Source organism: Manacus candei, unplaced genomic scaffold, assembly GCF_025592945.1.
Source record: "Manacus candei isolate 608988 ecotype Guabito, Panama unplaced genomic scaffold, ASM2559294v1 h1tg000043l, whole genome shotgun sequence".
NCBI lineage: Eukaryota > Metazoa > Chordata > Aves > Passeriformes > Pipridae > Manacus > Manacus candei.
Window position 1 is genome coordinate 6,738,716 of NW_026138091.1, and position 12,353 is coordinate 6,751,068.

General features: G+C 36.5%; 1 protein-coding gene across 2 annotated transcripts in view; it reads right to left on the bottom strand.

The window, feature by feature from the left end:
• Positions 1–31: 31 nt before the first annotated feature.
• LEMD3 (LEM domain containing 3) overlaps positions 32–12,353 on the bottom strand; it is a 43,211-nt gene continuing 30,889 nt past the window's right edge. Inside the window, exons 10-13 of one of the 2 annotated variants that reach the window (XM_051795782.1) lie at positions 5,389–5,470; positions 2,619–2,724; positions 2,449–2,527; positions 32–2,213 (exon numbers count right to left, since the gene is read on the bottom strand). In XM_051795782.1, coding sequence (XP_051651742.1) covers positions 2,050–2,213; positions 2,449–2,527; positions 2,619–2,724; positions 5,389–5,470 — 431 coding nt within the window. In that variant the 3' untranslated portion in view covers positions 32–2,049. Of the gene's footprint in view, positions 2,214–2,448; positions 2,528–2,618; positions 5,471–7,108; positions 7,235–12,353 lie in introns of those variants that run through there. The other variant, XR_007905931.1, reaches the window with a different exon arrangement.

Sequence of the window (12,353 nt, forward strand, 5' to 3'; positions counted from 1 at the left end):
ACATCCAAATATCTAGAAGGTGAGACACATATAAAACCCCCTAATAAACCTTTAATTTGAGTCTGGTTTGGTTTTTTGTTTTTACAGGATAAGGTGACAAATTACAACAAAATCTGATTTTTCTCAAATGTTCAGGTATTATACACGTTCCCCTCTGTCTTGCAGGAAGGGATATTGGTCAACTTAACAGTTTAAGGTAAAATAAGCTGCATAATAGTACATATTACAATAATAAAATGTACAGTGTTTACAAGAAATATATTTTAGAAGCAAGATTGATGCATTTGCATCGAGGCAACCTTTTAAAATGCCACAACTATTTTTACATTCAGTCTTGCAACAGGTCACAAGATGGGGTCACTAAGGTCAGGTTAACAAATCATTATGATGCACATCAAATACAACAAAATTAGTTTATATACATATATATAATACATATACATGTATATTATACATATACATATATGTATATAGTAAAACTCATCAAAATCTACCAGACCTGGCACAATCTACTTACCCATCAAAAATATGTACTTGTCCTTGGCAAGTAGAATTCTGCATGGCTGATTATATATTATATATACTCATTCATTAGCATCTGAGACATAAAACTGAGGATTTAAAATTTTTCGGTTAACAAACTCTCCAATAATAAACATGGTGCCCACAAAAGCACAAAGGTAAGGCACAATAGGATTTCCTGTTGCAGAATAGTGTGCATCATGTTTACTTAACCATAAGAAAAACGTGCATTATTTGTGCAAGTTCATGCTGCAAATCCATCATATCTACAAAGTAAAGTGAGTTTCAGTAAAATTTGTGGGACCGATGTGCTCCCAGTCTCACCTCCTACAGGATGTTCAGCTGGATAACTAGATAAAATTGTAGGAGTGGGGATTAGTAAAGCCAATAATCTTAGATTTGCAACTAAGCTTCTCAGCAACAATTTTGTACTTCTAGGTAAACGTTAGTAAATTTACAAGCTTGGAACCACAAGATTTACTGTCAGCTGTACTAGCTTGCATCAGCTGAAATTGTTGCAAGAAACTATGTACCTTTTAAAATTTTAACAGGTAACTGGTTTACTAAAACAAGTTATAATGTACTGGGAATGTCACTTAATCCCAATGGTATTTTGTCACAGCCCTGACAATTGTAACAATAAATACAGCTTTTCACAAAATATTTTTCCAGTATTTGCCAATTGCTTCTTTATTGCTCATAAATTTGAATTCATTACAATTGGTATCAGATCTTTCACACAAAATCAGTCAGGCATTTTAATAAAAAACCTATAAAAGATATTTTACCTGTATCCAACACTTTTAGGTATTTGGCCTCCTGTCATGGTACAGCCAAAATAATATAAAACATTAGGTTTTGAATAAAATAGGAAGCTTATTCGCTGCTTCAATGCAGACATCCTCACAGAACACAACCATTTTTGCCACCACCAGCATTTACATTTATATACAAAACCCCGTACATCCACATTCAGTTTGTTTTCCCTCACAATTATATGCAACCACTTATGCCAAATTCACTTTCCCCATACCCCAGCTGCAGAAGAAGATTCTTATACAGCAACAAAAAACTAATGTGGACTGAATTTTTTTTTTTTTTAACTTATTCACCATCAGGAACTGGAGGTTGTTACAAAATACCCACAAGATTATTTCACAGGAGACTATGGGAATATAGGAAGTCTTCTTTTCTCCATGCTTTTGTATTATCAAAAACACTTCTTGGTGCAAAAATACAGTCACCACATCTGCAAATGTATAATGAATTCGGTAGTCCTCATGCAAACTTAAATGCATTGGTTTACTATAGCCCCGGAAAACTCTGTGAAGCAACTTTTTCTCTTTTGTCAGCTCAGTATTACTGCCTCATTGCTAAGTCCCTTTGGAAACATGATTTCTGGAACGTTCAAACTTTTATTTAATTCATTGAAGTATTACATACAAAAAGCACTAAAAAAGGAAGACGGCAGCCAAACAGGAAAATTCCTGTTGCAAGTAACAGTCCTAGCAGTTGTAGAAAGTCTTCTCAGGAACTTCCCTGAGAATTAGTTGTGCCCGTCCGAAGACGCAGATGTGACATAGAGTTCATGTGTTTGTTTGATGGCTTCAGTGGAGTGTTACAAGTAAGAGCCTGGGGAAAACGATGATGATACCGATCTAGTCGCAGGTATTTTACTGTTACCAGCTTTCCTATGAGGCAAAGAAATAGGAAAAGAGAAACCTTCTAGTTCACTACTGTTGTATCTTGCTTTGGAATGTAAAACACAAACATGTCATTACATCAAAATTAGTTTATCAGGTTTTTTGTTACTGCTCAATACTTTGGATACAAATAATTCTAAAAATTTCACCATTTAAAAAAATCAAATTTCACCCATCTTCTGTCATTTCTACCCACGTTTTGTTATAAACTCGCATTCCTTACCATCAAACCAAGAGCCATGTAATGCCTTGAAAGCCTTTCCAGCATACTCCGGAGAGAGACACTTGACATATACACAGCCCTAAAATAAGAGAGAGAGGGGTTTGGGTTTTTTACAAGTCCAACAGAAAAGGATGAACAAAGTATTAATATGTTACTGGAAAGACAGTCACCTCACGTGAATTTTTGTCAACAGCAATATGAACAATTCCATCATTATCGCTGCATTTCTCCAAGATTGCTTCTTGAATTGCTAGATGCCAGTGATCACCTATTTCCCTAGGTAAACAATGAAAGATTTAATTAGGTACGTAATTTTTTAAACATTCACAACAGTCTCATCCTTGCCCACTGAGTCTGGTTTCTGTGCAACTTGACATAATTTTCTGGTATATGCCTCTGGGGCAGATTTAGGACTTTTACTACTGAATACACAATAAATTGTGTATTTAGAAAATTCAGCCCTAGGAATCAAAAATAATAATCTGTATGTGGGGAGTAGGGCGTTGTCCTAAAATGGGCTTATGCAAGTGATTTTTTGACAGATATTTTAAAAAAACACATTTCTGTCCCGTACAGTAAATGGTCTAGAATATACACCAAGATTTAAGTCTGCTGCTGTGATCTGAGGGTTCACAATGTGCAAGTGAACAAATTGGACAAGTTGTTCCCTTGGTAAGTGTCCTGACTTTTGGCAGTAGAAAGATGATTATTTACAGTGCTAACGTTGATAAATACAAATTAACTGGCATATTCCCCAGATGACTCTCAGGTCAAGAGAAAAGACCTCTATTATGGGGCTGCTTCTACAGCTACTGGCATATCGCCAGAAAGTATGTAGTCATTACTCTTAGTATACAATAACTTAAAGAGCAGCTAAACTAATTTTGTTAAGCATACTTTGCACTCACAGCAAATGTCAAAACAGTATGCCAACCTAATCGCATACACCGGTGCGTTCTCTGTTTCAGGTGCTCAGTGAAAGCATTCATCCCTTTCAGATTGTGGGACAAGAACATAACCCTTCTTCCTCTAATGGCACAAGCAGTTGAATAATATAGTTTGTCTTGCACTGAGGGTTTTGAATTTTGTTTGTTTTAAGATAACTCCAAAGGTGTGATAAAAAGTACTTCCTTAAGCTGCAATCCTCTGAAAGACAGCTCATAGAGGAGGAATGGGCTAGGGCGTGCAACATGTAATTGGATGAAGTATCTCACTATGACTATAATCCAACAGTCCAGTAATGGAGCTAGGTCAGCTTCCAAAAGAAAAGGTCTACAAAAAGTGAATATATTAGAAATTGCAATGTTTGAAATAGCTGACTGGACACAGACAGTAAAGAGGAGTGTCAAAACAGAACTCCTAGTCTATAAATGTGGGGTCTTTTTAATGCACTTGCTGGGCATAGACTGGGTGAGTACTGAAAAACACTGAAGCTTACAGCAAAGATATAGGCTGTAAAGAGAGATTGTTTTGACAAAAATAACATCTCAGTTACTAGTTCCATTGACAGCAGACATTTTGAACAGCTAATTCTGTTCTAATTATTCAGGAAAATAACCAATACAGTACACCAAATATTACAGTGAATGGACTTATTTCAGTACTATTCAGACTAACCAATATAGCTCATGAAGTCTTCTTTGAAGCAAGGACAGTAAGGATAGTACTCAAAATTCTCTGCAAATCTCATGTTTTATTTAAGTCCCCTACAGGAGGATCAATTTGCCTCAAGAGCAATGCCTAAAAATTTCAGTCTTGCTCACCCTACTGCAACCTGAAAATTATCATAGAAGCTACAGTTCGTGTCTTTGACCAGTCATTAAGTCCTAAAGCCACTGAGAAAAATGTTTTAGAGTACTTCTCTATGCTAGGAATAACACTGTCCTAAGCTAAATTAGCTAAGCGCTTTTAAATTAATAAGGCAAGGAACTAAAGTAATTAAGTGTGGCTAGAAACAAGGCTGAAGAAATATATCCAAACTTTGCAATCACTTGTGTCCGTACTGTGATGTCCTCTCCTACTTCCTGTTATTCCCTGTTTTAATCAATAGCTTTTATTTTCCACTCAATTTCTCACATTCTTCAGTCCCAACTAGCATCTCACACATACCCTGTAAGACAGTAGAGCATCTTCATTTTTCCATTGTATAATCGCATCAGGGAATAAATTACTCCAGAGAAGTTACTGGAGTCCTGTATCTCTTTACAATGGACAAACCAGACTTCAAAGATTTGACAGGATGAGGGGGCATAACCTATGTGTTAGTCCCCAACTCCTTGCATGATCTAGTCCACAGCCAAAGGGGATGTAACAGAATAGTGCAGTGGATGAGGTTCTAAAAGACTACCAAAAAATTCCTTAATTCTTGGCACGTGAAACAAGGTTTGTTACAGTAGATACTTTAGAATTACACACGAGCATTAAAGCCAGTACTCAGCACTAATTTGTTCCCACTACAAAAATCCATTTGCTTCAAAATTAGGCAGTTACAGTGCCATAAAGTAGTAAATTCAGCCTTTTAAATGCAAATTTTGCAAGCTCTATAACAGACTAAATACTCCAGAATACTTTACAATACTTGAAAAACTTACAGTCTGTTGTTAGGCCACATTAGTTTCCTTTGTCAGCTGATATAATTGAACATTTACAAAATTAATTAATAGAGGAAGACCAGTCATTGCTCCAAGTAGTTTGACTAAATGCAGTGCTCTTCAGGAAGTGAACCAAAGACACAGAGCAAGACGATGAAGGACAGAAGACAGAAAATAAGGATTTTTTAATCTCTTCTCATAGGTGTTAAGAGAAAGATCTTTTTTGTTCTACAACCTGTTCATTTCCTTTAAGGTGTTCATGTTTCCTCACTTCTTCCAAACCCCTCTCAGAGGAAAGAAATGGCCTCTTCCAAAAGAATACAGAAATACAGATAGATAATTTACTTACATAACTGGATCAAACATATTGCGAATCTTTAAACATGGTGTCAAGCTGTTCGGTGGTGAGTTTCTTCTATCTAGATGAAATGCTACAGAGAAAAATAAAGTTAATACTAATTATTGACAGGCATAATACCATTGAGTTAACAAGTGTCAACTTTATACATTAATATCTTTCTGGTTTTACTCCAAAGAAAGTTTCCTTCACTTATGAAAAAGTTTTAAGCACGTTAAGTTTCCCACAGTATTCTATCACAATGAAGAAAATGTACCATACTTAATTGAATTTTTTTAGACTTACAACTTCTGTGTTTAAGTCACTCTCTTATGTCCAGGCCACAGTACATGGAAGGGATTCAGGGTATTTTTAAAAATACCATATACTTAAGAGAAGGGATTTGCATTACATCTCCATGAAAAGACAGATATACTTAACACACCTGGAGCAAATTTTTGGAGCTGCAGGTTAACTATTCAGTTCTAACTGCCTGATGAAATCTCATTTCTTCCACTTTTGGGGCATCTTGCTGCCTATCTGACTAAGAAATAGGGAGCCGTTCAGATGGATGTAGCATTGCATTTGTACTGCAGTAACATGTCAAGAACACTAGACAAGGATGGAGCTTTTGTAACCCTAAATGCTCTACACAAGTGATCAGAAGCTTGCAAAAATCTGAAATGAAACACACCAGAGCATAAAATAAGAAGAAAGATGGAAATAAAAAATAACAGAGTAACTCTTTCAAAGTTAAACAGTGTCATGAAATACATTCTGGAGTTTTAAAATATAAACTTCTATAAAGTTCGTAAGTTCTACTTGTGGGAATTGCAACAGAAGACTGGACCACGAGAAAAGGAGTCAAGGAGCCCCCTTCAGATTCAGATAAGGCAGCTCTGTGCTCTGAGAAGGGCCAACAAACCAGCAACAGAAATGAAATGGGATGACCTGGTAAAACAACTTTCAAGGCTTGAAGAAAGTTTTACTTTGAAGACTTGAGATAAGTAGATTCAAGAGCTTAAATATAAGATCAAAAATCTCAACAAGGCAAAATCATGTTCCAAAATGATGCAAATGCTTCTTCTTCTTCTTCCTACTTTAGAAAAATTTGACAGATTCAAGATGTTACATTCCCAGGGTTAGAAGTCTCAGTTTTGGGCAGATATCTGTGCTTCTTACAGCTGACCTTTCAAGTATATCTAAAATACATGAACACTGCTGCTCTTCTGTATGTTACCAGAACAAAAACCATGTCACATAGAAGAAATTCAGTCATGTGGAAGACATTGCTTGTGAAAGACAAGCACTAGCCAAGAGAAAATTCACTGCCTGCAGATATGACAAACTTGCTTCTTATGTAAATTTCTGAGGCAAAAAGCAAAGTACAGTTACCAACCAGAAATTAGAAAAAATGGCCTCCAATTCTAATATCGAACATACTGTAAGTTTCCCAAATAACTAAAAATGTTCTTACTAGTATAGACTCTCACACACACAGAGTGCAAGTCACCAACACCTGTAACAACTACGTGGTTTTTAATTTGGAATAGATTTCTAAATATGCTGGTGACACTACATCTATCTCTGAGCTGCCTATAGTTTAAGGACAAGTCCTTTTTCAATAGCACATGGTTTTGTAAAGTTTTTTGCCCCTAATTAAAAATTATACATAGGGTATACAATAAAAACTTTACAGAACTAAGCAACATTGAAAAATAAATGGACTTACCTTACTCATGTAGTTTGGTTCCAGCAGATCAAGGGGGGGGGTGAAATGTCACCAGCATATTGTACACTGGGGCACCACACCATAGTGGAGAAGGTGATCTGGGGTGGCCTAGTCATGGACCTGGACCTGAAAAGGTGCGGGGTTGAGGAAATTATGTGCTGATTGTTTATAGCTAGGTTTATTCAGCACATGGTTTCAATCCAAGGATAAAGAATAGTAGTTATTTTCAGAGACCCCAGGCCCAGAGGATCGACATTTCTGCAAGCTGTTTATGAACTCCAAAAAATTCATAATGAGATTTATGGCAGCAGCTACACCACTGAGCTATGCAAAAGTAACTAAATGGGTAATTCACCCTTTAGCGTCAATACCTGTATAAACCAAGCTTTGCCTGTTCCAGTTTCTAATAATTTTTATGTCCTTTTGACTGGAAGATCTTAGGTGCTCCAGGTGATGACTTCAGCCAGAGCACACCACCAGCAGAAAACTAAACTGCTTCCAACATTAAGTGATATCCTACTGGTAGAGCAAGTGTACCCAGGGCAGTGCAGCATATGAAAATAAAGATGAGCTCTGTTTTTCCTCAAAAACATTTCAGACTCATGGTAAATTGAAAGTAAGTTTTGCAACTCAGATGGAGCTTTTTATGTATAAGGGTTAAAAATGACCATGGAAATCAGTGAGGTATAAAATTAATGCTAGAACAGTAGTAAGCATTAAAATGGACACCAGAAATGGGACCAAAAGGGGAAGTTAGAGAAGACACAGGCAAGTTAATGCTGCACCTACACAGCAGAACTCAAAACAGCGTAGTTAACAGATGTCTCTTGATCTTCATTACACATCTGTAACAATTAATTCTCCTCTCCCCCAAAAGAGAAACTTCTGTGACAAAGCTGTTCGGGTTACAGTACTGATTATTTGAAAATTTACACTGGTGTGGAGCATACAAAATAATTCTCCTCACAATTAGGGCATAAGCAGACACAATGCAAGACAACAGTCTAAGCTACATGCTGATTAACCAAGCACTTCACACCTTTTTCTAAATAGGTCTCAAGAGTAAGACTTACAAGATGAGGGTAAAAAGGTAAAGATGAAACAGGAAAGCAAAACCACGACTTCATGCAATAAGTCACTGACAAAAAATTTAGGACTTTCATAAATTCCCCTTAGGGACTACTGAGCACCTTCGAGAAAAGGAAGCTACTTGTTATTTCATTCATAGTGTACTTTGTTTTACTACATTAAACTGAGTATGACTGTATCATATCAGATTCAAAGCAGCAGCTAAAAACATGTGCTTTCATCAACCTCTATCACTGTGACTGGAACATGTCTATGATGGAAGAAGTGGCTCTTGCCCTGACTTCAAAAGGAACATTTAAGTTTTCTATGTCTCTTAAATGACTAATATATTATTGCTAAAGGAATTCCTGAGTATCATCACCAGGGGTTATAAGACAGCCCAAAGGATCTTTAGATGCGGATTTGATGCATCTGATAAGGCTGGAGACTCATCAAATACAGGTAACTATGTTTCTGAAGAACAGATTTTTCAATGTTAAGCCACAGATCACTGTAATTTATTAAGTACTAACTCTTCTAATCAAAGGCAAGAACAAAAAGATAAAACAATTGTCTGAAAATGTTGAAATGATGCACTTTCACACAACACGAGGTTCTTTAGTAAACATGAAAGATACCAAAATCGAAATCTTACCAAGGAGAAGAGTACGGTTGACTTAATACAGTTACATTCAGCAATAGAAGACAAGCATGGGACAGATGCAGCATTTTACCAGCATCATGAAACCAAGAGCTTTCTTGCAACAGTTAAAGAGTAGAGTTGGGGGGTTTGTGGGATGTGGTTTTTTGTTTGTTTGATTGGTTTTGTTTGGAGAAAGGATTACGTTCTCACAAGCTAGTGAGGAAGGGTGTCGTTCACAAGAGGTAACAGGTTATCTTCCATGCTGCAGGATGAAATATCACCCTAGATGTGGTACTTCAGAGAAGTCCATCTCATCTCCAGAGCTGTCAAAGAACTTTAGCTTTTGCTGTTAGCTTAGCTACACTGGAGCTCTGCCTACCTATTTTTCTTTAGAGCTCCCATTATCAAGGGCCTGACAGGACAATTGTATCTGTTCTTTCAAAAGCAAACTGAACACACTAGGAATGTGGGGTTTTCTCCATTGATTTAACTAAATTACACTTGACATGATGAAGATTGTTTCTTGATTTGACTCTCCTCTTGTACACTGTTTTCAAAACATTGTATTTGTCCATCCTACCATGGGCTTTTTTTTGTTTTTTTTACAAATACATCTGCTGTATCCAGTAGATAATATTTCAAAGGAACAGCACCAGAATTTATTCTGATCTATTAAAAAAACCACCCAAACTGTCAAAACATGGGTTGCATCCTGAAGGACTGAACAAAATGTCATGGTGATGCTTAAACATGCTGCTAATGGACAGTAGAGCTCAGATTTCATGCATGCTGCAGGTCCCATAGTTAAAACACATGCTATCATCTACTGATATCCTAGTACACGCGGATAGATCAAGAGGTTTTCTTCTTCAATTGCACATCCTCAGGTGTTGTGCTCAGCTACAGAGCACTATCAGATCTCAGAAGGTAAAGAACTGTGACCTTGAAATTTATTCACAGGATTCAAACCCAAGAATTCATTATGATTTTCTATGTACAGAGTCTGTTCAGGGTCTAGCAGTCTTGAAGAGTATTTAGATTTATGAACTTCTATATTCACACATCAAAACTGGAGTATGAACTTAGCTGCAGTTGATGTATAATTCCAAAAAAGGAAGAAAGTGACACATCATGTAGAATTCCTAACATCAGGAAAGAAGCAGCTGTGCAAAAAGGATGAGACTTATGCAATGGAACTATTTCAAACAGTCATTTGAAAACAAGGAGCACAAAATAAAGAGAGCTTTTGCATGTGAAAATTGCCTTTGCTTGCTGACTACCAAGAGCCCAACTGATCCCTGTCATTCTAGCCACTCTATTTCCACGCCCTTCTGATAGAGCCCAAGTATGCAATTTCAGTTCTTCAAACATCTTTGCTAATCTGCAAACATAACAAGAAAACTAGGGAAATTGCTATTAGACTGACTGAAACAGAATGGATTTTGATATGTCCTATTCAATAGAAAGCAAAGAGTCTTAAGCGTGTAATAATAGTCAGTAACACACAGATAAAAGACACAGATGAGAGATTAAGTTATTCTGTCCACATTGGCACTATGCTAAAGTAGGTATCAGATGCTCAAATTTGGATGGTACTTAACAGTAGCTACTACAGTAGCTGTCTTTCTGGGAAGTTTTGGAAACTGCTGTTCTATTGAGAGTCTCCAATGTATATTGCACGTAGCAAAGCACCACCTGAACTATCACACAGTGAGAAGTCTACCAGGTGAAGGAAAATCCAGTCTGATTTCTAATACAGGACAGAATTGTCATGGCATGATTATATTGCAGTCAAACAGGACAAGAAAAACTGAGAGCAAATGAGTAGTAAATTAGAACTGGAGTGTCATGTTTCACAGCCTGTATTGAACAATAAACTACATATATATATACATATATATTTTGCAGAAGCTATGCTCAATTTAAATGAGAGATGGAACAGACAGCTGTTGACAAAACCCACCATTTCTTTCTTGTAGTACCTAAAGCACCTGCACATCCCTAACGTACAATGTCCTAGACAGAAAAGGTTCTGCAACTCTAGTACTAAATTCAATAAACACATCTTACTAATGAAAACTGAGAAACTGAAATCAAACAGTACAGTTATCATAGCAGAATGCCACATTACTGCAAGACAATGACTACAGAACCTCAAGTCTGCAGTAGGATTCACAAGGTATTTTTAAGCCCTCATTTTGAATTAATTATTTAAAATGAGAAACGTAATGCTAAAACCAGTAGTATAACTTTGGGAAGTATATAATGACATCCCAATGTAACATTTTGCATAGTCAAGTAAGAAATGGGTCCCAAGACTACTAAAGACCCTCATCAGTTAACATGTCAAATATCTGCAAATGCCTCAAATATTTGGCTTTTCATATTGACAGAGAGAATTGGTCATTTTTCCTTTAAACTTAGGGAAATGTGAAATTTAAGAGCCATGGGCTGAAAGCCTACATAGAACTTACTAAAACATGCCTGGGACAAAACCAAGATGTTAGCAGTACTTGTACTTGGGTGATCAAGTTTGCTACAGCATAAATGTTTCAAGCCATAAAGAAGCTATTTCTGTCTGCCTTTGGAAAGTAAATCACATTGGAAAGAGCTGCTTTAAACTGTACCCTCTTTTAGGGGAAACAATGTTTCTTAAAAATAAAAATGTATACCAGTAAAAAGTAGAAGAAGGAAGTCTATTGGTACTTGCATTAGTTAAACTAAGATCAAAATTAGCATACTCCAGACAAACAGAGATGCAGTTGCTTGCCAGGGAGAATTCTCGCTTAAGTGGGACTAGGCAGGGCAAAAACTCTAGTTTTTAACTAGGCTTTTTTCATCATCTAGTCCAAAGCCATAGAAGTAACACACAATACTACCTTGATAACATCCAATTAAAAAAATCTGAACAAAAAAGTGGAGAAGCAACCACTCTCCACAACCATCAAGTTGATGAGTTTATAAACTAGGATTCTGCACAGCTTTTATTTTAGTCCAGTTGGAGAGATAATATGGCATTATAGAGGAACACAAGGTGAGAGACTCTTTTAAAAAGTCACAACATTTATACAATTTGCAATAAAGACTTGAAGCATTTGCTTTCACACTCAGGCACAGATAGAAATGAACGTTCCTTTTTTACTGCAAACTAGAATTCAAGACTTACAGTTTCAATTTTTCATTGACCAAAATAAAAGTAAACCACCCCAAAACCTGAAGCTTAACATGAAAAAGGCAGAAAGAAAAAGAACTAGGAAAATATGACCACAGTAGACAGACAACTGCAAACTCACTAGATTCTTGCCACTTGGTTTCACGATAAACCTAAAAAGTCACAGAACACTGCAAAACCCATTTATGACAACAACCTTCTCTGTTAAAGCAAATGCTTTACACCATGAAGCTTGAAAAACAAATGCACAGTGTAGAAAAACATTTATGACAGAGAGGAGGCACTACGAGACGTTCAAAATGCACATTCTCCTAATTGAGGAATCTTTTGTCCCAGCAGTTTCCCTTTCAAAATAAACATCT